Here is a 25,991-nt window from a genome sequence, read left to right as displayed (position 1 = left end):
CGAGTCCGCTGCTGTTCCAATTGCAGGTGCGTACTCGCGTTCTCGGAAGTCTGTACTTGAAAGTCCGGACTTGCCAAGTACGTACTTCCAAGTCCGCAAGTACGTAGTCCGCGTACTTGGTATTGAGAAACGGCGCATGTCTTACCTAAGTCTGACCCAGCCAGACATTTTTTAACACTGCATCAATGAATCCTTTCATACACAAATTGTCATAAATGGATTTCTGGATGGGAGCAGTGCATATACCCCGCAGTCTTAAGGAAATTACAGTAGAGTGAAACCTGATTATTGAGATTCAATATATTTACAGTGGAAAAATTGGATTGTGTGTATCCCAACCATAAACAACACCTACAGAACAGCACACAATTTCTACAAAAAAAAGACAAGACATTTCTTTCGAAGCAACGTTGCTATTGATGACTAGCTCTTCAGGAAGTCCTGTCATAGCGTAAGCATATACAGTAGCTAGCTAGATAACGCTCTTCCCTTCCAGAACACCCTTAGGCCCCGTCACTGGACAGACAGACAGACCGACTTAGAGGCAGACAGAGGTGCAGATATCTCGACAAACTGACAAATATGCAGGCATAAATACAGAAGACATAATAGGAGACAAGAAATATATATACACACACAATTAGAAATATGGACTGACAGACAATCAATGCAGCACATAGACAGAGACAGGCTACAGAAAGACGGATAGAGACACTGACAGATGAAAGGACAATGATGTCATTAATTAAGTGCTCAAGTTTTGTGTACAGCATTCTGGAGGGGTGGGGCGATTACTGGTAATGCTCTCTCATACCTACAAAAACTAAATGATGGTAAGCACAAAGCTTCTCTCTCTTGTGCTGTTGAGGAGACCACCCAAAGTTCCTCTGGCTGATATTGCAAGCGGCTAGCCCTCTCTACCACACCACTGTCTGATCAGATGACGGATAATCGTCGGTCTGGACCAATCTGATATCTTCAGACAGGGACAGCGAGTTCAAGAGACCTAGAAGGGGGGGGGGGGGGGGGGGGGGGGGGTTGGACATCTTTTCCCTCAACACGGCTGGACTCCCATGACCCCCTCCTCAACTCTCTCGCCCACTTCCAGGCAGCTGCGGCGGCGGTGTTGTCGACTGTGCGGGAACGGCCGTCTTGAACGGTATTCCCTCCGTGCTCGGCACGCGGCGTGCGGCGCTACTCCCGAGGCGCGAGTAGCTGCCAGCATTGCACTCCGGGGGCGGGGGATTCGTGGGCGGCGGCAGCAGGCTGTCCCGTTCGCCGCGCAAAAGGAAGAGGGGCGGGTGGCGCCAGCTCTCGCCGTCGTCCAGCGAGTCGGGGAGGGGCTTGCGCCGGGTCTCGGGCAGCAACATGACGCAGAGCACGGAGAGCACCGCAAAGGAGGCGAAGACGACATGGTGCAGAAAGTAGCCGGCATTGTTCTGGAGCTCTATCAGAGAGGAGGTGGCAAAGCCCACGCAGCCCGCCGCGAACACCAGGCCCAGACAGCCACCCCTGTGTGGGGGGGGGGGGGGGGGGAGGGGAAGGGAGGAGAAAGAGGGAAGATAGGGTGAGATATGAAGAGTAGAGGAGTGGAGTTAGAGAAAGTATGAGAGGACGAGCCGAGGAAGGAGAAGATGGGGAGTGGAAAACAATTCAGCTGAAATTAAAATGCTTAAAATCTTTCGCAGTGCTATGAGCATGTTGTTTAACCCTAACCCTAACCGTGAAACATCTGGTCAAGTTTCTAATTGATGATTGTTGTTAATGCTTCAATGTAGTGCATTGATTTGCTAATGTGAAAGGGTAGAGGTTTCCTTATATGGAAATATACTGCACACGGATGGAACACTACAAACCATTTAGTGTCAAATATTTAACAATGCTGCAGTATAAATAATGTGAGGGAGATTTCCTACCGTATGACTGTGGGCATGACCTCGCTGGCGAAGAGCACACTGAGCATTGCCAGGGCCTGAGAGGAGAGCAGACCCACAACAGACAGGACCATGAGGAGACCGTCATGCAGGTCTACACACACACAAAAAAAAAAAAAAGTTTTCATATTTTCCAAAATATACATCAATCCCTACAACTGCAAAGTTCATTAATGCAACAAACTAAAGGCAGTTATTTTATATATAGTACAACTATATACAAATATATATATATACATATACTATATACATATATACCATATACCAATAGGGTCATAAAATTTACCTGCCTTTCCCAGACCTAATTTAGTGAACAGTGCAAAGCCAAAATGCTCTCGTATCAGCCATTTTAGAGCCATTAAATATTATAACAATCATACAAGCTTGTGAGATATGCTCCCATTTATCTTCACTCTGTTTCTCCTCTCTGGAAACTTTGGAGTTTATCCCTCGCTCTCCAGGCCAAAGCTGTCTCTCCCTCACGGTGATCCGTTGCCCGCTGCCATCATCCCAGCAGCTCGCACAACCGTTTAGCTGAGATGCTCTCATCAGCCGCCGTCGACTCCTCCACCTCCTCCTCCACCCACGTCTCTTCATCTCACGGCGTGCCTCCTCCTGTGTGCTGCTGTAGACCCGGCCCCCGGGTCCCAGTGGATCGGCACGGTTGTGTACAGTGTTTAGAAACAAATCCCCTTCTCTTCAGGTTGTTTCTTTAACGCGTTTCTCCTAACGCAATGTGCCGACTTGTATTTTCAAGGCCAAGTCCCGTGGCAATTGTCTTCTGAGGAGCTTCTCAATAAACTGTGTCAGAGTTTTCTTCTTCCTCCCCTCCGCAACCCAAAAGATTCTTATATTGTTTCTTCAGAAGCGTTGATTCCACGTCGGTTAGCGTGCGCTGCATGGGTCTTTGCTGCTCCAGGCAGATGCAGAGAAGCCTCGTCGCCTCCGCCGCCACCCATCCCTCCGCTCCGCGTGGGACTCCTCTTCCTCAACTCGTTCAGTCAAATGGTGCACTTCTGCCACGTGCCACTTGTCAAGTTTATTGATTTCTTGTCCCATGTGAATCATTTCTTGTCTCAAGCCGCCATTGTCCCCCATTAGGTCCTTTTTTAGGTATTTTATTGCTGTGTATCGCTTAATTATGTCTGTGGAATCCATGCTTGTTCTGGGGCTAGGCTGGCTTTTGCTAGCTTGAGCTGCTCTGGTTGTGCTAACTTTTGCTGTCAAATCAATGACTACGGTTTTCGGCACACTTGTCTTTTGTGGCTTCTGGTGGTTCTACACTGGTTCATCTATCGTTATTACTGTAATATATCAAGTTATCGAGTTATTCAGAGGACAAATTGAGATATGTCTCGGAGCGCGGTGTCACATACGTGTTAACTACTCCATCGTCTAAATCGGAAGCCCTCCACACACTGGGGATCGAACTAGCAACCTTGCGGTTCCAGCCAACCCGCTCTACCTTCTGCCGTCCCTGTCCTGAGTTTGAACATTATTTGTGGGGACACCTGCACTGTGCACCTTCATTTTTGGGGACAAACTGTACACGAGGGGACACGTACATTGTAGGGAAAACAGGATTGGAACAGATTTGTACCTACATTGTGGCGACATACACGTGTGTGGTCAAAACAGCACATTCGGTGACATTGCGATACATTGTGGGGATTAAGTGGTACATGTGGGGCGATAAATATTTTGGGGACTGATGATGTAGGGCTGTCAACAAAACTTTTGTTTCGTTGTCTTTTGTGATAACCAGTTTTATAGTATAAATTATTGATGATCAAAAATGTTCAAAATATGAGGGTCGAAAAACATAGTAAGGACAACTAGTGTTGGTTCGATGAGATACTTAACATTTGACATATTATATAATTATATAATAATATAGACATTGTGGGGACTGAGCTGTACATGTGGGGACATAACATTGTGGGGACTGAGCTGTACATGTGAGATCACCTACACAGTGTGAGTGCCAGCAGGAGCAGTGAGGACAGCCCGGTGATGATGGCAGACAGAAGCAGGATGCTGCAAATTCAGGATTCCAAATTCAATTCCAAGTACGCGAGTACTGTCGTAAAACCCGGAAGTGTTCTCGATGCGTTCTCGATGAGGCCGTTCTACCGAGGACGCATCGGAGGTGACTCGTGTGGACTTGGGACCGTTAAATATCCCAGGATGCATCATCGAGTCCGCTGCTGTTCCAATTGCAGGTGCGTACTCGCGTTCTCGGAAGTCTGTACTTGAAAGTCCGGACTTGCCAAGTACGTACTTCCAAGTCCGCAAGTACGTAGTCCGCGTACTTGGTATTGAGAAACGGCGCATGTCTTACCTAAGTCTGACCCAGCCAGACATTTTTTAACACTGCATCAATGAATCCTTTCATACACAAATTGTCATAAATGGATTTCTGGATGGGAGCAGTGCATATACCCCGCAGTCTTAAGGAAATTACAGTAGAGTGAAACCTGATTATTGAGATTCAATATATTTACAGTGGAAAAATTGGATTGTGTGTATCCCAACCATAAACAACACCTACAGAACAGCACACAATTTCTACAAAAAAAAGACAAGACATTTCTTTCGAAGCAACGTTGCTATTGATGACTAGCTCTTCAGGAAGTCCTGTCATAGCGTAAGCATATACAGTAGCTAGCTAGATAACGCTCTTCCCTTCCAGAACACCCTTAGGCCCCGTCACTGGACAGACAGACAGACCGACTTAGAGGCAGACAGAGGTGCAGATATCTCGACAAACTGACAAATATGCAGGCATAAATACAGAAGACATAATAGGAGACAAGAAATATATATACACACACAATTAGAAATATGGACTGACAGACAATCAATGCAGCACATAGACAGAGACAGGCTACAGAAAGACGGATAGAGACACTGACAGATGAAAGGACAATGATGTCATTAATTAAGTGCTCAAGTTTTGTGTACAGCATTCTGGAGGGGTGGGGCGATTACTGGTAATGCTCTCTCATACCTACAAAAACTAAATGATGGTAAGCACAAAGCTTCTCTCTCTTGTGCTGTTGAGGAGACCACCCAAAGTTCCTCTGGCTGATATTGCAAGCGGCTAGCCCTCTCTACCACACCACTGTCTGATCAGATGACGGATAATCGTCGGTCTGGACCAATCTGATATCTTCAGACAGGGACAGCGAGTTCAAGAGACCTAGAAGGGGGGGGGGGGGGGGGGGGGGGGGGTTGGACATCTTTTCCCTCAACACGGCTGGACTCCCATGACCCCCTCCTCAACTCTCTCGCCCACTTCCAGGCAGCTGCGGCGGCGGTGTTGTCGACTGTGCGGGAACGGCCGTCTTGAACGGTATTCCCTCCGTGCTCGGCACGCGGCGTGCGGCGCTACTCCCGAGGCGCGAGTAGCTGCCAGCATTGCACTCCGGGGGCGGGGGATTCGTGGGCGGCGGCAGCAGGCTGTCCCGTTCGCCGCGCAAAAGGAAGAGGGGCGGGTGGCGCCAGCTCTCGCCGTCGTCCAGCGAGTCGGGGAGGGGCTTGCGCCGGGTCTCGGGCAGCAACATGACGCAGAGCACGGAGAGCACCGCAAAGGAGGCGAAGACGACATGGTGCAGAAAGTAGCCGGCATTGTTCTGGAGCTCTATCAGAGAGGAGGTGGCAAAGCCCACGCAGCCCGCCGCGAACACCAGGCCCAGACAGCCACCCCTGTGTGGGGGGGGGGGGGGGGGAGGGGAAGGGAGGAGAAAGAGGGAAGATAGGGTGAGATATGAAGAGTAGAGGAGTGGAGTTAGAGAAAGTATGAGAGGACGAGCCGAGGAAGGAGAAGATGGGGAGTGGAAAACAATTCAGCTGAAATTAAAATGCTTAAAATCTTTCGCAGTGCTATGAGCATGTTGTTTAACCCTAACCCTAACCGTGAAACATCTGGTCAAGTTTCTAATTGATGATTGTTGTTAATGCTTCAATGTAGTGCATTGATTTGCTAATGTGAAAGGGTAGAGGTTTCCTTATATGGAAATATACTGCACACGGATGGAACACTACAAACCATTTAGTGTCAAATATTTAACAATGCTGCAGTATAAATAATGTGAGGGAGATTTCCTACCGTATGACTGTGGGCATGACCTCGCTGGCGAAGAGCACACTGAGCATTGCCAGGGCCTGAGAGGAGAGCAGACCCACAACAGACAGGACCATGAGGAGACCGTCATGCAGGTCTACACACACACAAAAAAAAAAAAAAGTTTTCATATTTTCCAAAATATACATCAATCCCTACAACTGCAAAGTTCATTAATGCAACAAACTAAAGGCAGTTATTTTATATATAGTACAACTATATACAAATATATATATATACATATACTATATACATATATACCATATACCAATAGGGTCATAAAATTTACCTGCCTTTCCCAGACCTAATTTAGTGAACAGTGCAAAGCCAAAATGCTCTCGTATCAGCCATTTTAGAGCCATTAAATATTATAACAATCATACAAGCTTGTGAGATATGCTCCCATTTATCTTCACTCTGTTTCTCCTCTCTGGAAACTTTGGAGTTTATCCCTCGCTCTCCAGGCCAAAGCTGTCTCTCCCTCACGGTGATCCGTTGCCCGCTGCCATCATCCCAGCAGCTCGCACAACCGTTTAGCTGAGATGCTCTCATCAGCCGCCGTCGACTCCTCCACCTCCTCCTCCACCCACGTCTCTTCATCTCACGGCGTGCCTCCTCCTGTGTGCTGCTGTAGACCCGGCCCCCGGGTCCCAGTGGATCGGCACGGTTGTGTACAGTGTTTAGAAACAAATCCCCTTCTCTTCAGGTTGTTTCTTTAACGCGTTTCTCCTAACGCAATGTGCCGACTTGTATTTTCAAGGCCAAGTCCCGTGGCAATTGTCTTCTGAGGAGCTTCTCAATAAACTGTGTCAGAGTTTTCTTCTTCCTCCCCTCCGCAACCCAAAAGATTCTTATATTGTTTCTTCAGAAGCGTTGATTCCACGTCGGTTAGCGTGCGCTGCATGGGTCTTTGCTGCTCCAGGCAGATGCAGAGAAGCCTCGTCGCCTCCGCCGCCACCCATCCCTCCGCTCCGCGTGGGACTCCTCTTCCTCAACTCGTTCAGTCAAATGGTGCACTTCTGCCACGTGCCACTTGTCAAGTTTATTGATTTCTTGTCCCATGTGAATCATTTCTTGTCTCAAGCCGCCATTGTCCCCCATTAGGTCCTTTTTTAGGTATTTTATTGCTGTGTATCGCTTAATTATGTCTGTGGAATCCATGCTTGTTCTGGGGCTAGGCTGGCTTTTGCTAGCTTGAGCTGCTCTGGTTGTGCTAACTTTTGCTGTCAAATCAATGACTACGGTTTTCGGCACACTTGTCTTTTGTGGCTTCTGGTGGTTCTACACTGGTTCATCTATCGTTATTACTGTAATATATCAAGTTATCGAGTTATTCAGAGGACAAATTGAGATATGTCTCGGAGCGCGGTGTCACATACGTGTTAACTACTCCATCGTCTAAATCGGAAGCCCTCCACACACTGGGGATCGAACTAGCAACCTTGCGGTTCCAGCCAACCCGCTCTACCTTCTGCCGTCCCTGTCCTGAGTTTGAACATTATTTGTGGGGACACCTGCACTGTGCACCTTCATTTTTGGGGACAAACTGTACACGAGGGGACACGTACATTGTAGGGAAAACAGGATTGGAACAGATTTGTACCTACATTGTGGCGACATACACGTGTGTGGTCAAAACAGCACATTCGGTGACATTGCGATACATTGTGGGGATTAAGTGGTACATGTGGGGCGATAAATATTTTGGGGACTGATGATGTAGGGCTGTCAACAAAACTTTTGTTTCGTTGTCTTTTGTGATAACCAGTTTTATAGTATAAATTATTGATGATCAAAAATGTTCAAAATATGAGGGTCGAAAAACATAGTAAGGACAACTAGTGTTGGTTCGATGAGATACTTAACATTTGACATATTATATAATTATATAATAATATAGACATTGTGGGGACTGAGCTGTACATGTGGGGACATAACATTGTGGGGACTGAGCTGTACATGTGAGATCACCTACACAGTGTGAGTGCCAGCAGGAGCAGTGAGGACAGCCCGGTGATGATGGCAGACAGAAGCAGGATGCTGCGACGACCGAAGCGGTTGACAGTGAGACAGAGGAAGAGGCAGCTCAGAGCCCTGGTGAGGACCCTCAAGAAGTAGGTGAAGTAGAAATTTGTGGTGAAGCTGTGCAGGTTCCTTTTGAAGCAGTACTGTATACCTGTCCCAATAAAGCTGGCGAAACAAGAGGAGATAATAGTGAGGTGAAGTCTAGGGTGTCCGATTTTTAGAAAAGGTGACATGGCTTTCAGGTGAGAGCCAGTTAAAAAAAAAAGATTAAGATGTAGGTGAAGTAAAGGATTCTCACAGAGTGAAGCTGAGAATCAGACAGTTCCTCCAGAGGACACGAGTCTGTCGGAGCTCCAGGACTGTGTGGAACTCTGGCTGGCAGTCGTCCCCATACACAGAGTCCACGTCTGGGGGAGGGGGAGGGAGGGAGGTAGGGGAGACGGAGAAGGAGAGAGACACACAACATGTATACAGACAAAGGCAAAGAGAGAGAGAGACAGAGTGAGAGAGACAAGTGACAAAAGAGAGATAGAGAGACAAGAGAGAGACAGAGAGATATGGGAGACGAGAGAGACGAGAAACAGAGAGGAAGACAAGAGTGTGATCTTTAACAGATGTTAAATCCTCCATTACTCACTCACTCAGAGCGAGAGCGTGAGGTTTTTTTTTACCAGCCAATAGGTGCTCCCCTGCGCGGTTCTCTCCCCGAAGACCGAGTGTGTTCCTGGAGGAGAACATCAGGAGGGACCTCTTGGCCTGGAGGAGCTGGGAGGTGGACAGCAGCCAGCGGGGAGACTCCGGAAACACCGACTCATAACTGGGGGAGCAGGAAGCAGCAGGCAGGAAACAGGAAGCGGCATTTGGGAAATATGAGGTACAAAGACAGGAACCAATGAAACAGGTGAACAAGAAAATGTTTGAGTTGCAAGTTTTATGGACAAATACATTAAAAAAAAAGCACTTTGTGATAGAATGTTAATTATTGATGTGCTTATCTAGGCTTCCTTGCTAATGTTAAGCCAAGCTTCTTTGCTAATGCCTAGGACTAGGCTAGTAAGTGCTAGAACCGCAAGAAAGCGCTGACCACCAGTAGGAGAGCAGCAGGACGAGGGGCAGCGTCGCCACGGCCTGGAGAACTTGCCAATCACGGCACAGGATTACTACACCTGGCAACAGTAGCTCTGCCCCCACGCCGAAGAACCCACCGACCATGGCGACCATGAGGCGACGAGGGGGGTCGCACACCTCCAGCCCTGAGGAGAGAGGAGAGAGAAGAGAGCGTGTGATGGAGAATCCATGTTATTTAATTTGAATGAATGAAGCTTTGCTTTCTTCAGGTTGTGTTATCTAGCCACCTTGTGTGTTGTCGAGTTCCCCATCGTAGTTAATCTTATGTAACAAGGAAGAAGCGACCCTTTTATCTATATGAGAGAGATATATTATCTAAACTCCTTTATGTCAATAACTCCCTCACATGATGTGTGGAAAATTGCATTGGGACGAGGGGGTGAACTGTGTTAAAAGGCTGTGGGAGACTAGATTCTGGGCTCACTCTGCTATGTATGCATACATTAAATCTCAAATTCAATTCAATCTCTTAAGTATTGTCTGCATAAATATGGGCATTTGCATTTTGGACATATTTCCCCAAAACATTAATATAAATAGTAACAACAAGGGACCTAATATAGAGCCTTGTGGCACCCCCTTGTGGACAGCCAAATTATCAGAGGAGCAGCCATCAATTTTAACACATTGAGTCCTGTCTGAAAGATAGTTAGAAAACTAACCAACAGCAGGATTAGACAGTCCTACATTAGCCAATCTATGCAATAATACATCATGGTCCACCGTATCAAAGGCCTTGGAAAAATCTATAAAAAGAGAAGCACAGTGTTGTTTGCTATCCAGGGCCATAAAAATATCATTTACTATTTTAGTAGCTGCTGTGACTGTACTGTGTGATTTTCGAAAATCTGATTGATAACAAGATAAAATGTCATTAAGACTCAAGATCCCTAAGCAGGCTTTCTAAAATCTTGGCTAAAGGAGACAGATTTGAAATAGACCTGTAGTTATTGAGGCTTGACGGTTCACCATCTTTTAAGAGGGGAAGTACATGTGCCGTTTTCCATATTTTGGGGATTTTCTTACTAGTTATAGTTAAAGGATCTAAATTCTCTCTTACGAATGAAATTTAGGATGTGCTTAAGTACGTGCATAAGGCAATCGTACGCACAATTTATTTTGATAAATCCCACCTGTTCTTAAGTACCATGCGCGTTCATGCTCAGACCATTTGCATTCAAAAACGCCTCTAATGAACCATATATGGTCACAGACTTCCCTTTCCTTGGTAAGGAAAGGGAAGTCTGTGACCATATATGGTTCATTAGAGGCGTTTTTGTCTTAGCCCCTGCTTGCTAAGGAGGTGCTGTGTGAGAAGGGGAAAGGGGAGGGGGTGCGGGGGACAGTTCACCTCTGCATCTCCCAAATGGAACGGACAAGGGGGGGAACGGGGGATCCACTGTTAGTGTGGATTGAAATCCTTATTGAAGCCTTATTGAAATGCGCAGCCATCAGCAACAACAAACGCAGCCCAGATTGACCTCCACACGCGGGCGTTAGTGTACCCTCTCAACTTCGGACTCCCTTTATGGAGAGCCATTTAATCAAAACCTAGCCCAAACTGCACTCCTAATATCACAGAGATGCCTATCCCTTAAAAGAATGGAAAGTAACATTTGTTGTGTATCCAAAACTGGTATGATCTTTGTGACCACTTGGTGTATTCAAATTTCCATTTTAATAATTTGGCTCACAAGCTAACTGCTGTGTTGAAGCTGAAGATAGAGAGGATAATATCTCTAGAATATTTTCTGGAGATGGTATGGAAGTGGAGCACATTACAGTGGTCTTGATTTGTGTTATGTATTCTATTGGATTTGATGTTCCTTGAGATAAAGGAGATGGTGTATTCGATATACAGTAGCTTGTGAGACAATTCATGAGAATGAGATAGAGTGAGATATATGTAGGGGGGTGTTGTGGATCAGATATAGGATGTGGGAACTAACTAGAGATGCAGGTTGTGAATCATATATAGTTATGGGAACTAAATAGAGATGCAGACATGTATCACATATAAGATATATGACCTTACTGAAGATATAATAGACGTGTTTAAGAAATAGGATTTGGGACATTACCGGAGATATAGTGGGTGTACTTTAGCATGTGTATTAGTATAGGATGTGTGACCTTACTAGAGATGTAGGGTGTGGATCCTGGTCGAAGATAAAGCCAATGTATCAGATATAGGATTTGTGACTCTAATAGAGATGTAGAAGTGTTTCAAATATGAATAGGATCTGTAACCTTACTGGAGATATAGGAGGCCAGCAGGACCCCGGCCAGCATGGCTCCCTGTGCCAGGCGCAGCAGGAGAAAGACCACGGGGCTGTTGGAGACGCAGAGTGCTGCACCCAGCACAGTGCTCAGACTGACAGAGGTTAGAAAACCGCGCCGACGACCCACCCTGGGGAGACACACGCACACACACACACACACACACACACACACACACACACACACACACACACACACACACACACACACACACACACACACACACACACACACACAGTGCAGCAACAGTCAAAAGCTACTTTACAAAATAAGTTTAATAAGCAGTCTCTTAAGGATTGGCCAGAACGTAAGGCTATTATTGTTTAACAATAACTATTTAGTCATTAAGAAGAAGGAAGAAGGAAGCAACTAGCTAATAACAGCCATGTGATCTTTAGTGACCAGGAGGAGTCAGGGCCTCGGTTTAAACTCTCATCAGTCCTCACCAGTCACACAGCGTCCCCAGGAGGACATACCCGAAGATCCACCCCGTCATGAAGCAGATGTGCTGCAGGGGAACCTTCCAGTAGTCTTCGCACACCAGGTCCCACTGCACAAGCACACAGAAGGTTGTGTCCCATCACACAGGAAGTAGCAGGTAGTTGTAGACACAAGAACTACTGATTGGATGGGGTCAGTCACTGAAAGAGCATGCTGTACATCTTCGCTAACAACACACACACACACACACACACACACACACACACACACACACACACACACACACACACACACACACACACACACACACACACACACACACACACACAGTTGTGTGTGATTTGTTGAAAAGTTAATCATGTCCCTGTGTGTTGCATTAGAAAGACTGCTGACAGCGTTATTGCATTAAACAAAGTATGCAGCTCAGGGTCAATGACTCCTGCTTCCTCCAACTCTCTCTCCCTCTCACTATGGATCTCATTCTCTCTCAACATACTTACATGTTACTGTATTTCATTATACAGTCATACAAAAGAGGAACTTTAACTTTGTTGTTTGCTCCTACACTATAAGAGCTACTACATGTTTACCCTGAGACATATTTCCATTAAAAAATAGACGTTGGGGAACACTTAAGTGGGAGCACTTTCCAGCTATAACTGTGAGGTTGGAGAGGATAAAAAATGGAGCAGTCAAATGTCCTTATTACCACACACACACACACACACATTAAAAGTCTCATCAACGAACGACCACTTCTACATTTTTGTCTCTTCGAAAGTCAATAGAGTATTTAAGCTGTATATCACACGTGGCTGTGTTGCTTTTTACCAGTGGGCTAATGGATTTACCTCTCGGTAAGGCAGCTAAAAGTAAGAAAGACAGCGAGTGGTGCGAGGTCTTGGTTGTTGAAGAGTCAATATTGAATCTAAGAAGTCGGCGGCTCACGCTGATTCTACCACAGTGGGACGCCAGCCAGCGAGAGGACTTGTCTTTGGGCGACGACACATTAATTCAGAGTCATACAGGGCGGAAACTAAAGACACTGGATTTAGTTTATCTGGGATCTCCGATTTGATGAGCATGCCTAGTTGCTCTCAAAATAAACAGTATCCATCCATATCTCTTTCCGTCTATCGATTCTCTCACCTCTGTCACGTAGTTGCTGTTGAGCCCAGCAGAGTGTGTGTACTCCCATCCCCTGGTGCACGACACCGTCTCCTTTGGGAGGTTTTCGTTAAAAACCGAGACATTTCTCGGGTACTTAAACAGTTGACAGTGGCTGCGTCCGCTGCCGTCGAGCCAGGGGATGGTGATGTTGAGGTACCCTTGCTTGGAGTAGTTGCTGAGTAGGAAACACGAGGGCAGCAGCCGAGGGTCCGGTTTGCAGTGGTATGACTCGGGTATCAACGTGTAGAAAACGTCGCAGGAAAGATTCAGCATGACCGCAAAGGTTGGGAACCAGCTGAACAAGACTACCAGTCGATTGAACTGTCCATAGCCGCCAGACCCGGGGTACACCTTGGTCTCATAGTCCATGTTGGATAGAGCACTCGTCGTGAGGAGCCACCGACGATCCGCCGGGAAGAGCGACTCCAGCCGGAGGAGACCAACGTCCCAAGGGGCGGGAATGAAAGGGGATGTTCACTAATAGACCGGTTGGTCATCCCTCATCTTCGCTGGAAGGACCACTGTAGATAACATATCCTGGATAAGTGGGTCAAACTCAGACAACTGTGAGAGACAACTGCGTGCCCCCCCCCCCCTCTTAACCAAAGATCTGGCAACTAGGTGATAATGTCTTGTGTTTAACTCATTTTTTTAAATGACGGGGCTCCCAAGCGTCAAACAACTACGTGGTTTTGCCTGTTCGCTCCTGTTCACCACTGAACGACGTTTTGTGTGGCCCGACAACATGCAAGAACCGAGTGTGTGCGGTGATTTGTAAACCTGAGAGCTAGCTGTCCGGTGTTCATTTCAGTTCACAAATTCACGATCATATCAATATTTTTGTGTAGCAACGGTCACGGTTTTAACTGGAGTTGATATTTGCCACAAATGATTAGGCAACATAATGCTTTAGATAATGTAGCCTTTAGAACATTTATATATTGGTTTGGAAAATGGAAAGTAATACACCTTGTGGGTGTTCCAACCGAACAGATGACATGTTCTGGAGGATAAACTAGGTGTAAACATTACATCAACATCACAAAGCAAATCATGGCAACCGGGGGTAATATTTCAAAATTTTATTAACGAACATAATCTCTGCGGAAGAAGTTCTTGCGCTCTCTGTACATGCAACTGTAGAAAATAACAATTTAGACTTTTTACTGATCTGTTTTAGTGCCCCCCCCCACCCTCCCATACCCCTTTCATCCTTTTTTTATTTAAATATTTCTCACATTTCTTTAATGCAGGAAATCAACGACGGCTCAAGGTGAAAGTACTGCATTCTCTTACAGCACCGACGTTAGCGTGAACAAAACCTGAGCCCCGCCCCACCACCCTCCCCTCCCATAGCTGCTCCAACACTATGTACACAATTAAACTACATGGTACGAATAAAAAAAGGTACATTATTACATCGTCACCTTGAGTGAGTGAGCGCGTCCCCCGACATTCTACACAAGTTTAACACGAGTACAAAGAGGAGGGGCCCCTATTTACAGAGCTATGTACACGAAGTCTCATAAAGCCTCGCAAGGAGAGAAATATACACTGCGGAGAGACCCACTTCAAACTCTAAGAAAGACATACCACAGGTGTCAGAAAATAAAGATAATAAATAGGTTAATCCTCTTCGTTATTTCTCTTTTTTTTTTTCTTTTTTTTGTAAGAGTTTCTTCTCCATGCGATTTTACACAAGTCATTTTCCATTCTCACAATAACAAAATTATGAACAAAGATAACACTTTAAATGTTTTATAATAAAAACAAACAAAAATGAAACTAGAAATAAATGGCTTGAAATCATGATTCTACCAGAAGAAAAAAAAGTATATTAACGTTCCAAAATAAAATAAAATAAAACAATTCTACATGAGCAAAAAACAAAACAAAACTTGAGGATAATGTGAGGATAGTTGAGGTAACGTGTTGTAGACAGAGCTGGGGTCCGTCTAGTTTCTGGAAACCACACACACACAGAGATATATCTATGTATACATATCTATATCTATACATATATATATACACATACACAGATATATCTATGTATACATATATATCTATACATATATATATACACATACACAGATATATCTATGTATACATATACACATACACACATGTATATACATATACATAAATATATATACATATACATAAATATATATATATATATATACATATATATATATATATACACACACAAATTATATATATACATATACATACATATACACATATACATATATACATATGTATATATATATATATATACACACACACACACAGTCAAGTTTCTGGAAACCCCATATCGGGTTCTACTGTGCAACCGGAAGGGTAAAGCATTGTGTGAGGGGGTTTCTGACTGCTAAGGTACCAAATATTAACAATGTGGACACGTGAGTCTTTCAAGATAAACGTCAAGTTATTGCTAAGGGTGGGGTTGGGGTGAGGGGTGCGTGTCGTCGGTCAAGGGCCAATCAATTGTCTCCTCTCATTAGTGGTCACCATTTCAAGCCTTAAAATAACAAGCTAATCAGACATGTGAAGTAAGAAAGGGGGCGATCAGCGATGTAAGCGGAACGTTTGTAAACAGCATGAATACGGGGGGGGGGGGAGGGGGGGGGGGGCTGCTTAGTAATGGCATACCTTCAGCTGGTCTTGCACTCTATACAGGACGGTAGCTAAACAAATGACAAACCAGAACATTTACAAGACAGTCAAAACAACAATACACGCAATACAAAATAAAAAGCACAACACAGGAATTATGTAAAAAAAAAAAAAAAAGAAAATACACTCCTCGCCCATAGGAAAGATAAAACTAGACAAAGCCAATGGAAAAATTAACAAATTGCAGGGCCTTCGAGCTCTGCTATTCAAGTAGGACGTACAAAAAGCAGGTATGTCATTATTTGGTTCATATTAGGAACACTTGAGTGGTGAGCCGAATAGAAAAATAAAACAAATGCCACCAAACTACCATCAATCACTAAATCCCTCATCAACAGAAGTACTTCGCAGGTGAAAGTTTTTTAACAAACTTAAAATGATAAACCATCTTTCAGACAACAGTAATTACCATCCAATCGCCTTCAGAGCCTTAAAAATCGGACTGAAAACTCTTTAGTTCAATATGACTCAAAATCAAGTAGACTTTGGAACGTTTAATTAAAACATACATTTTTGAAAAAAGAGTGTGATGAAGATAAAATCGAACTTGCCGCCATCCTGTGGCAATTTATTTTACTGCAGCATGGGAGTCGAACACAAAAACAAAACAGGGAGCTGGAAAACACGCATCCGGCGGCCAGGAGCCGGCCCACGAGGCCCGGCAGAGCACTCCACAAGTCATGTGACCCAGCAGTGAAGTACAGTGTAAAAGGGGAGAAAAGCTATTAACATTTTTTTTTTAATAACTGATTTCAGTCAATGACAATTTCAAAAAAAAAAAAAAAAAAAAAAATTAAGGAAAATTAAAATCTAATGAATTTAGTTAAATTCTCAGCGAAAATTGAAAACAATGAAACACTAAACAAAACATGTCTCTCTTTGCCAGTACTCAAAAAATCTGGTTTTACTGTAAAAAGGCATTTTCTTGGTTTTTAATTTTTCAGATAATAGAACTGTGTAGTAAAGCAACAACAAGGACAATAGCTCCGGACACCCCCCGTTCCCTCCATCTGCCTCCCTGCTACATCTAACTGTGTGTGTGTGTGTGTGTGTGTGTGTGTGTGTGTGTGTGTGTGTGTGTGTGTGTGTGTGTGTGTGTGTGTGTGTGTGTGTGTGTGTGTGTGTGTGTGGGAGGGAGGCCTGGGTTGTGTAGTCGGTTGTTGGAGTGTGTAAATCCTGACACAATGCGTTTGGCCCGAGGGAATGAAGGGCAAAGTGCTGCCTAAAAGTCAACTGTACATACAAAGATTATTTTTAGGTAATTTTTTTGTTTTTTGTCTTTACACTTAACTGAGTGATGTTACAGTACGTATACGTTATTTACAACTGTGCAGTAATGTGTGGCAAAATAAATTATCTAGAAGGCAGCAAGAATACATTGGTTTCAACAAATATAAAAACTGTACAGAATTTACCCAATACAACATTTTTTTCAGGTTTCTTTTGTGTTTTTTTTTCCCATTAAACTAATATTGGCTCTGTAGTGTTTCAAGACACTTCCAACACACTTCAGAAACAATGAAATGCCCAAGTAAAGAAATAGACAAAAAAACAAACATATTTCTCACTCTAGTCACCTTGTTAAATAAACCCTATCTTCTGCCCATCCAGGGGTGGAGTTTACTTTGCAGTCTGTGGCCTTTGATGTGTGTGTGTGTGTGTGTGTGTGTGTGTGTGTGTGTGTGTGTGTGTGTGTGTGTGTGTGTGTGTGTGTGTGTGTGTGTGTGTGTGCGTGCGTGCGTGCTCTTTCACCCGAGGCTGCTGGGGAGATAAGCTCCTCCCTCCTCGCCACAGGACAGTGGGTCTGGTCCCCTGCAGCAGCGGAGACCAATGAAGGGAAAGGACAGGGGGGGGGAAAGGGCTCGTGTCCTCACAGCGAGCTCTCTGGGCCTCCTCCCACTCACAGTAAAGCGTTAAAAGGTGGAAGATCAAAGTGCAACACTTGGGAGTTTTCTCTCCACCGGGGTTTAAAAATGGCCAGTCCCTTCCCTCACTGAGGGGAGAGGAAACGTGTGTTTTGTCTTTACTTGGTTTCTCCCTCTCTCTCTCTCTCCTTCTCCCTCTCTAAAGCCTTCTCATGGAAACGCGCTAGCCCTTTCTGAAGTTCTGCTTTGAGGAAGTCCCTCTGAAGGGGAGGAAGATAGCGGCGGCGGCGGGAGCGTGTCCGTCCACCCCCCCCGGGGGGTTCGTCTGTCTGGCTTGGGGGGGGGGTCGTGTCCCCCCCGTCCAGGTTCCTGGGAGTCATGTCCGCTGGGAATCACGCCGGTAGCAAAACAAAGTCGTCGTTGACGTCGACCATGGGCACGTAGAAGGAGGGCACTTCGTTGACGCACAGGGACTTGTGGGCCGTGGGGTCCAGCTCCTGCACCTTCAGCTGCCACTCCATGCGCTGGACTGCGTTCAGCGCCGCAGCCTCATGCTGCTGCCGCATCAACAGGCACGTCTGTGGGGGGGCGGGGGGAGAGGCGATTAGTGAGTCACTGTCAAAATAAGTTGTCGTCCAATTACAGTACATCTTAAAAGGGTACCACTGCATTCTGCTCTCTTCTTCGTTAGCGAAGCAACTCTGTCTGCAACGTCAACATTTTAGCGGCATTTGTTTCATAGCACATGTATGAAGCGGTCCTCTAGTGAGCTCTCCCCCTTTAAAAATAATAGTTTATAGTTTGTCTTAGAATTAGTTAGTAGTTTTCAACACATGGTATACAAAAAAGTGTAACATTACTAAATCAAAACCCTGTGACAACACATGTAATGGCCTTCACGGTTTCCCCCTTGTGCCAGGTGTTGTCATTGGCCAATGGTCATAGTGACTTCACCTGGCACCAGTGGAGCCAATCAGGAAGAGCAAACAGGAGTTAACAGGGAGTGATGTTTGCGGACTGTACCTTCATGCGGTCGTACTTGTCGTCTACGTCCTGGATCCAGGAGATGAACTGGCGAGCGTTGAAGCGGTCTCTCACTGACTTGTTCTCATCGCCCTATCAGAGACAGATTACAGGTCAGACACTGGGAATTTCTACTGCTGTTAAAAAAAACACTGAAACCACTGTTTCAGATAGAATTCAAACACTGTGAAACACACGTGATTTAGAAAATTATGATTATGATTATTTTTAGTGGTGTCATTGTGTAACTTCCATGAGCGTTATAATAAGCGATGTATTTGAAATCCGTCACAGACCCTAGCCTTATACAATGGTGTCCAGGAAGCCTTACCCTTGGACATGGGTATTTAATAAATCGCTGCTCAGACGCTGCCTCACCATCCACACACACCGTGGCGTTATACAATAAGTGTCCGAAAACACAGCTGCAAAATGGCCTTTCTATCAACTGATGAATCTCACTAACGCAGAAGGTGTGGATTTGATTTGAATACCTACCTTACAACATCAGAATATTTAATTATTCTGACACAGCAAAAGTGCATATATATATATTAGGGATTTCCTCTACTAAGATTTAGCATATTCTAATCTGATTTGTCAGGCCAGACCAATCATTGGTTGATCGTCAAATCATATACAATATATTTTTCTATGTCTCAAAGATGCCTAATTCGTGGGGACTTTTGCATGGTTTAAACGCTTAAAAAGAATCAATCAATTTATTATTTTTAGGTGCCAGGCCACCTAAAAAATTCTAAATATATACCTTTCACAATATGGCGACAATGTGCGCATTCATGTCATCTGCATTCAATTTGTAAGAAAATTAAGGTTACTTAATTATCGTTATACACTATACTATAGAATATACCATAATTAATATAATACATTATGAACAGAAACAGTGGGCAGTCTCTTTGGAGATGGAGCTCTGATTACCAATTTTAAATACATTTGAATGATGCATTTCAGCATATAGAACAGTAGTATCATATGACAGCTGCTGTTGACTATTAATTTGGCTTTTATTGCTATTTATTACTTCTTTAATAGCTTCAAAATGTTGCCAAACTTTGCCAAAAGTTTTTAACTGATATTTTGTATCATTTTAGAATGACAATCTTAGAAAATTAAATGATTGGATAGTGCCACTGCCATTACACAAAGTGGTTATCAAACTAATAGGGATGCACCGATACCACTTTTTTACAAACCGATACGATACTGATACTTTTATTTGTGTACTTGCCGATACCGAGTACCGATACCGATATTTTCTAGATTTGGTCTCTATGAAAGAAGTGCAATTAATTTGAAGGCAGATTTTATTTTCTCCTCTGAAGATTATGTCAAGCTTGTTGTCAAATGACTATCAACACACAATGTTGCCTCTGAACTAGGCTATGTATTTTTGGAGAAAGTGAGAGGCAGATCTTTTTTAATGAACAGAATCATCTCTGCATGATCAGGTGTCAGCCTGTTTCTGCCTTCGTTCACAATGTGTGACACTGAGCTAAACAGCCGTTCGCTCTCAACGCTACTGCAAGGCGCAAGGTATTTGCGTGCCACTTTGGCCAGAGAAGGGAACCACACTTTGTTAACCCCCCCAGTATTGCAGTGGATTGTCCTCACGGGCCACTGGGGCCTCCCCAAGGTATGTCTCCGATTGTGCGGTAACACCCACAGCAGCTGGGGTCGGTGCTACTGATGCTTGCTCATTTACAATTTCATCAAATATGCAGTCTAAACTGCTGCTGGCCTGGTCCTCCCTGCATGGTCTTCTGGTAGGTGGTTCACAGTGGGTGTCATCTCCCTGAACAGGAAGACCCACACCAGAGCTAACATTGGTTCAGAAAACCAAAGCTTTTGAAAGGCATTTCAACTCCACCAACTATATGCGATACCCAAGGATGACGGGATCAACCAAGGAGCAAAAGTAAATTAAATTAAAAGCAAAGGATCAGTCGCCATCAACCACTTCATCCAAAAGGACAGGAGGATGGACTTTGTTTTCAAGTAATGCGATCATCAAAGGGTAAGTTATTTAAAAACGTATAGGCCGCTGTGCCAACTGATTTTATTCTGGCCGCCTCTGCCACTGTTTTGTGTATGTTAAGGTTTATTTGGGAAAACGGTCATTGTGCAGAATTACCAGTCAATCTGTAAATTTACCAACTCAGCGTTCATCATGCACGGTAAATGTGCATAACATTTCATGTAATGCTGTGGGCGCTGTATCATGACAGCACGCACACAGCAGCGACAGACTTCAGAACCATGGACAGTGAGAAACCACAGCGCAGTGTGTGTCCGGAGTGGCTGGAGCAACAATGTAGGACGTCCAAGAAGAACGGCAAACTTTTGCGTGACATTTTCTTCAATAAACTAAGCTTTGTCGAAGCTTTGCTGTTGTCCAGAAATACCTCGCGGGTACTGTGTTTGTTTGTTATTATCCCCCTGTCGCTGTAAGTGACGATTCTGTCGACCAATCAACGGATGGAGTGTGTAGCTCGAACTTACCGACACCCTTTCAGGCGTCTCAGTACCCCAACGGAGGAGTACGGCTCAATACATGCTCAGTGCGGACCACGCCCACTTTTGCGGTGGAAACGCAACTGACCCGCACCCTCCGGTGGAAATGCGCCATAAAGCACCGAAAAGGTACCGCTGGGTACCGATACCGATTTCCAGGTACTGGTAACGGTTAAAATGTTAACGCTACACAACTCAAATACATACATACATACATATACATATACAGGTGTTTGTGGGTACCTGGCTCTCGGAGGGCATGTTGTACACCTCAGAGTCTAGCAGCATGGTGCAGGCGCTGAACGGGACCGCCTGATTGGCTATAGTCCTGGCGGCCCGGCAGTGGACCCTCAACATCTCCTGCTCACAAGACACGATCAGCTTCTCCTGGACAAGAAAGAGACACGGGGAGAGAGAGTGTGAGAAATGTATTTAATGATACTGATATATAAAAGAAGACTCATGTTATGGCCCATTACTGGGAATTAGTTTGATGAACTCAATCGTGACCGTGACCATTATCTCACAGTATACACTGTTTGGGCATATTTTGGGCATTAGCAATTTAAATGTACATTTCCAATAAAGCCCTTTGAAGATATTGAAATAGATATACATTAGAGGTACCCGGTGAGTCAGATTTTTGGAAGTTACACAAATGACGGGGCTCCCTTCCTATTAGAGGAGCACCCTATGAAGCACAGTAAGGAGGCCCTTGTTTTGATTTTACAATGCATCCCAGATCCTTCATCAAAAGGGAGAGTTTAAAACAGAGAGGATTTTACTGCGAGGATGTGAAGGAGAGGAAGGAGGAAGAAGAGAAGACAGATGAAAGGACAGGGGATAAGAGGAGAAGAGGAAAGGGGATAAGAGGAGAGGAGAAGAGGAAAGAGGGGAGAGGGGGACAAAGACAGAAGATAGGAGGAAGACGAGAGAGAGGAGCATAGAAGAAAACAGAAAGGAGCCGACGGCAGGAGAGGACAGAGAAAAGAGGAAGAATTAGAGGAAAGAGGTGGAAGGAGAGTACAGAGAGGAGGAAGAAGAAGAGGACAGAAGAGAGAGTGTCCAGTAGGCGTCTGTTACCCTCTCGATGCTGTGCTGGAGTCTGAGCTTCCCCCTCACTGCCTCCTGCTGTCTGAAGAGCTCTTTCAGGGGTTCCGACAGAGACGGGGGTGGAGCGATCTGGAGGAGAACCACTGCGCAGTCAGAACTGTGACCAGGTTTCTATAGCTAGCTCTAGCTAGTCTTTCTCCAGGTCCTATAACACTGAAGCTAGGTCTCATTAGCTATTCCTGGTAGTCTTGCTCTAGGTCCGATGACACTTAAACCAGGTTGGTAGCTGTGATCTAGGTCCTACAACAGAAGCTAGGTCACTAGTTTAGCTATAGCCTAAGCCTGCTTTGGCTCCTACAATATTGTTAGCCAGATATCTAGGTTAGCCACTTAGCTAGGTGTTACAACACAGTCCAGTTAGCTAAACCTTGCTCTTGATGCAACTACAGTGTTTAGTGAGACAGTTAGCTACCCCTGCTCTGGATACTACAGTGTTGTAAAGCTAGCCAGTCCTTTTAGCATTGTATTGTGAGCTATTTAGGATAATCTAGGATGTTTGATTCTTAATCAAATGGAACTATTTATTGGAACCAATGGATCAAATGAACTGTAACTGCCTTCATGAATAAAATCCGTGCAACCATGACTCAACAGTAAATAGTTAGTACTAACCACTGGGATGTGTAGCTTGCTTAGGGGCTTGCCGTCCAGCAGGTAGGATCCCGTGTAGGTGACATACTCAGCGTAGCACTGCGGGGCCTGTGGCGTGATGTAGCACAGGATCTTCCTCTTCTCCTCGATCTTCTTCCGGATCTGCAGATACTCGAAGTAGGGGTTGGAGCGGTCGCTGTGGTACGGCTCAATGTCGTCCAGCTTGATGGCGTTGACGATCACCGCGAGCGTCTGCTGGATCATCTCCCTCGTCTGCTGCATGGCCGTGTTGACCAGCTGCACCTGCACCTGCGGCCCGGCCGAACGCGCAAACCTCCTCTTCCTCGGGTGCTGCGTCTGGGACTCCTCCTCCTCTGTCGGCAGGGGTCGCCCCTTCGTGGCTCTGCTGAGCAACAGAGGAGCGGGCACCTGGGCGGGGTGGGCCACGACAACGGTGGCGGCGGCGGTGGGCGGCGGCGGCGGCGGCGTCTGCGTTATCGTCGTTGTTACCATGGCGACGGGTGCCAACGCAGGGGGCGTGTCCTTTGCCTTGTCCGAAGGCGGCGTGGAGGGGGCCGGGGTGGACGCGGGCGTCCTGGCGATGGGGGCCTGCGCGATGCTCACCACGGGGTTCATCGCCAGCGTGGCGGCGGTCGTGATGGCGGAGAGCAGCACGGTCGGCTGATGCTGGGGCTGCAGCAGCGCGGGAGAGGACAGCACAGAGGCGGGGTTCTGCTTGCTCTGGTTGGCCAGCATCTGGGCGCGGTTGCGGGTCATCCGCTGGGGGACCTCCTCCACCTTCTTGGGCAGGTCGGCGGACACGGCCGTGAGCGTGACGGTCAGCTTGGACGCGGGCTCCTGGGCGTCCGCAAGGTCGACCGCGCCGGAGATGGTCACCGCGACGGGGGGAGGGGGCAGCGGGCTGCATGTCGCCATCCCTAGGAGGGGCTCAGGCTCCGGTTCAGGCCGCAGCCGCTCCGCCTTGGCAACGGGGAGTGGTTCAAGTTTGACCTGCAGCGAGTCTGTGAGGGACTGGATGTGCCTGTGGGTGTGGTGCTGCTGCAGTTGGCCGCCGTCCAAGTCCACGGAAGAGAGCAGAAGGGCGCCGGTCAAGTCCTCTGGTGCCTCGTAGAAGCTCTTTGGCTCCAGGACGCCGCCCTGTGGGTGGTTCGACGACAGGGGCGCGCTGAGCGGGACGCTCTGGAGTTCAGGCTCCAAGTCCTGCTGGAAGTTGGCTTGCGGGGGGGAGGGGACGACCAGATCTTGCACGGCAGCCTCTCTCAGGTCAAGAGCTGCTACCGGGGAGGCGCATGGAGGCACTGGGACGTCCACCTCCATCAAGGCCGGCTCCTCTCTGTGAGACATGGTGTGTCGGATATGTGGGCTTTGCACCGTCTTATGCTCGGGTAACTCTGTTTCCTCCGTCTTGTCCGGGAGGGGCAGGTCGGGCAGCGAGAAGGGACCTAGGTCATCCAGCTCGTCCACAGTGGCCGGGAATGGATCAGCCCAGGGCACCGTCGGCTCGGGGCTCACAGCTGTAACCATGTGGCTCTCTTGCGGGGTAGTGGTGTTTATGACGAGGGTGGGGGTGGGAGGGATGAATCCGTGGGAGGATGGGAGGCTGTCCGGCCCGCCACACGATGGGTCCGTCTCCATCTGATGAGTGTCCTCAATGGGTGGCTTGTTGCACTCTGTGAAGAAGGCCTCCAGTGGTATCGAGGAGGACGTGTTCAGATAGTTTGGCTCTGTGTCCATAGTGGTGTCCGGCCTCTCCGGAGAGGGGATGTCTGCCACAGCTTCCTTCTGTTCGTCAAAGTCACTTTCAGGGACATAGGTCCTGTAGGCAGCATAGGGCGGTGTGACTGAGGGGTGGCCGGAGATGTGCTGCATCTCATGGTCGGAGTTGGAGTAGGGGCTGGTGATCTTGGAGACGGCTGTCTCAATCTCCCGGAACGTTCGGTTTGGGGACTTCAGGAGCATCTCCGAGTTCCAGCTCATGGTGTGGTCGCAGGAGGACTCTCCCAGCCCGGCCGAGGCGAGGGTGTGGTCTAAGGGATGGTGGACCACGGGGACCTGAGGATCCGGAGAGCCTGCATTCCAGCTCTTCCTCATGGGATCCTCGACACGGGGAGGGAAGGCACACACCTCTGTGGGTTGATCCGGCTCCTCGGCCATGCATTGGTCCTCTTCCTCTTCTCTGTCATCTACCTCATCTTCAACCTGTTCCTCCTCTTCCTCCACCTCAAACTCCTCCTCTTCCTCCACCTCATACTCCTCCTCCTCTTCCTCTTCTTCCTCCTCCTCTTCCTCCTCCTCTTCATCCTCCTCCTCCTCCTCCTCCTCCTCAGGCTCCTCCATGGCCGAGGGCAGGTAGTCTGTGCCACTGACAGGGTCCGAGGGCACCAGATCGGGCTCACTGTGGTGAGGCTCTGAGATGTCATCAATGTCCATCGGCGGCAGTGCGGCGGGTGCCGGCGTCGGCGGGGCGGCAATGTCCAAACAGGGCTCCTGAGGGTCGGGCCGGTGCACCGGAGTGGACGGCTTCAGCAGGAAGCTGTTGTACATGCTCTCCGAGGCGTTCTCCCCCACCTCGGGACCAGTGAGCACCGAGGTGGCCCCGTTCTGGTGGCTGTCCAGGTGCGAGGAGTCCACCCGAGGGGACAGTATCCGTATAGGGGAGAAGTAAGGGGGCGACAAGCACTCCAGGCGGTCCAGCTCCGCTTTGTCCTCACGGAGCTGGGAGGACGAGCACAGGTCGAACTCTGAGCCCGTGGGGCCACTGTGCTGTCGGAGAAACTTGTCGGCCTCAGCCTTGAACTCCTCCTCCAGGGGGCGCCGGACCTCCGAGGAGGCGGAGCGGCTGACCAGGGGCAGCTGCAGGTTCTTGGCAGGGGTCAAGCAGGTTCCCTCCTGGAAACTGTGGGATGAGTTGGAGTACCTGCTGAAATACGAAGAGAACACTGTCACAATGCAAGTAGAATCAAGTAAAAAACAAACAAACAAACATGTATAACAATAACAAACATGTATAACAATGTAATTTGCTTACAGTAGAACAAAAATAATTTTTGACAAACGTATCAA

General features: G+C 46.8%; 3 protein-coding genes across 3 annotated transcripts in view; all 3 read right to left on the bottom strand.

Moving 5' to 3' along the window:
* Positions 1-1,085: 1,085 nt before the first annotated feature.
* On the bottom strand, positions 1,086-2,008 carry LOC311356579 (putative solute carrier family 22 member 31; the record flags this gene model as incomplete). Its single annotated transcript, XM_084476364.1, has 2 exons — positions 1,086-1,512; positions 1,917-2,008. 2 exons carry the CDS (start codon positions 2,006-2,008, stop codon positions 1,086-1,088), a joined length of 519 nt encoding a protein of 172 aa, XP_084332490.1.
* A 3,100-nt stretch (positions 2,009-5,108) lies between these two features.
* LOC311356578 (putative solute carrier family 22 member 31) lies at positions 5,109-13,473 on the bottom strand (the record flags this gene model as incomplete). The annotated part of the gene is given in 11 exon segments (XM_084476363.1): positions 5,109-5,210; positions 5,212-5,244; positions 5,246-5,642; positions 6,046-6,157; positions 8,036-8,250; positions 8,384-8,492; positions 8,757-8,902; positions 9,170-9,338; positions 11,469-11,623; positions 11,940-12,043; positions 13,084-13,473. Coding segments are annotated over 11 exon segments (1,932 nt in total).
* A 1,929-nt stretch (positions 13,474-15,402) lies between these two features.
* Positions 15,403-25,991, bottom strand: part of ankrd11 (ankyrin repeat domain 11) — a 150,597-nt gene continuing 140,008 nt past the window's right edge. Inside the window, exons 10-14 of the mRNA XM_084475992.1 lie at positions 22,929-25,848; positions 22,287-22,385; positions 21,447-21,590; positions 18,669-18,761; positions 15,403-18,223 (exon numbers count right to left, since the gene is read on the bottom strand). Of these exons, the coding sequence (XP_084332118.1) occupies positions 18,038-18,223; positions 18,669-18,761; positions 21,447-21,590; positions 22,287-22,385; positions 22,929-25,848 (3,442 nt within the window). The 3' untranslated portion in view covers positions 15,403-18,037. The remainder of the gene's footprint in view (positions 18,224-18,668; positions 18,762-21,446; positions 21,591-22,286; positions 22,386-22,928; positions 25,849-25,991) is intronic.

The sequence above is a fragment of the Micromesistius poutassou genome, assembly GCF_964030765.1.
Source record: "Micromesistius poutassou genome assembly, chromosome: 12".
NCBI lineage: Eukaryota > Metazoa > Chordata > Actinopteri > Gadiformes > Gadidae > Micromesistius > Micromesistius poutassou.
This window is presented reverse-complemented; position numbering and strand designations above follow the sequence as displayed.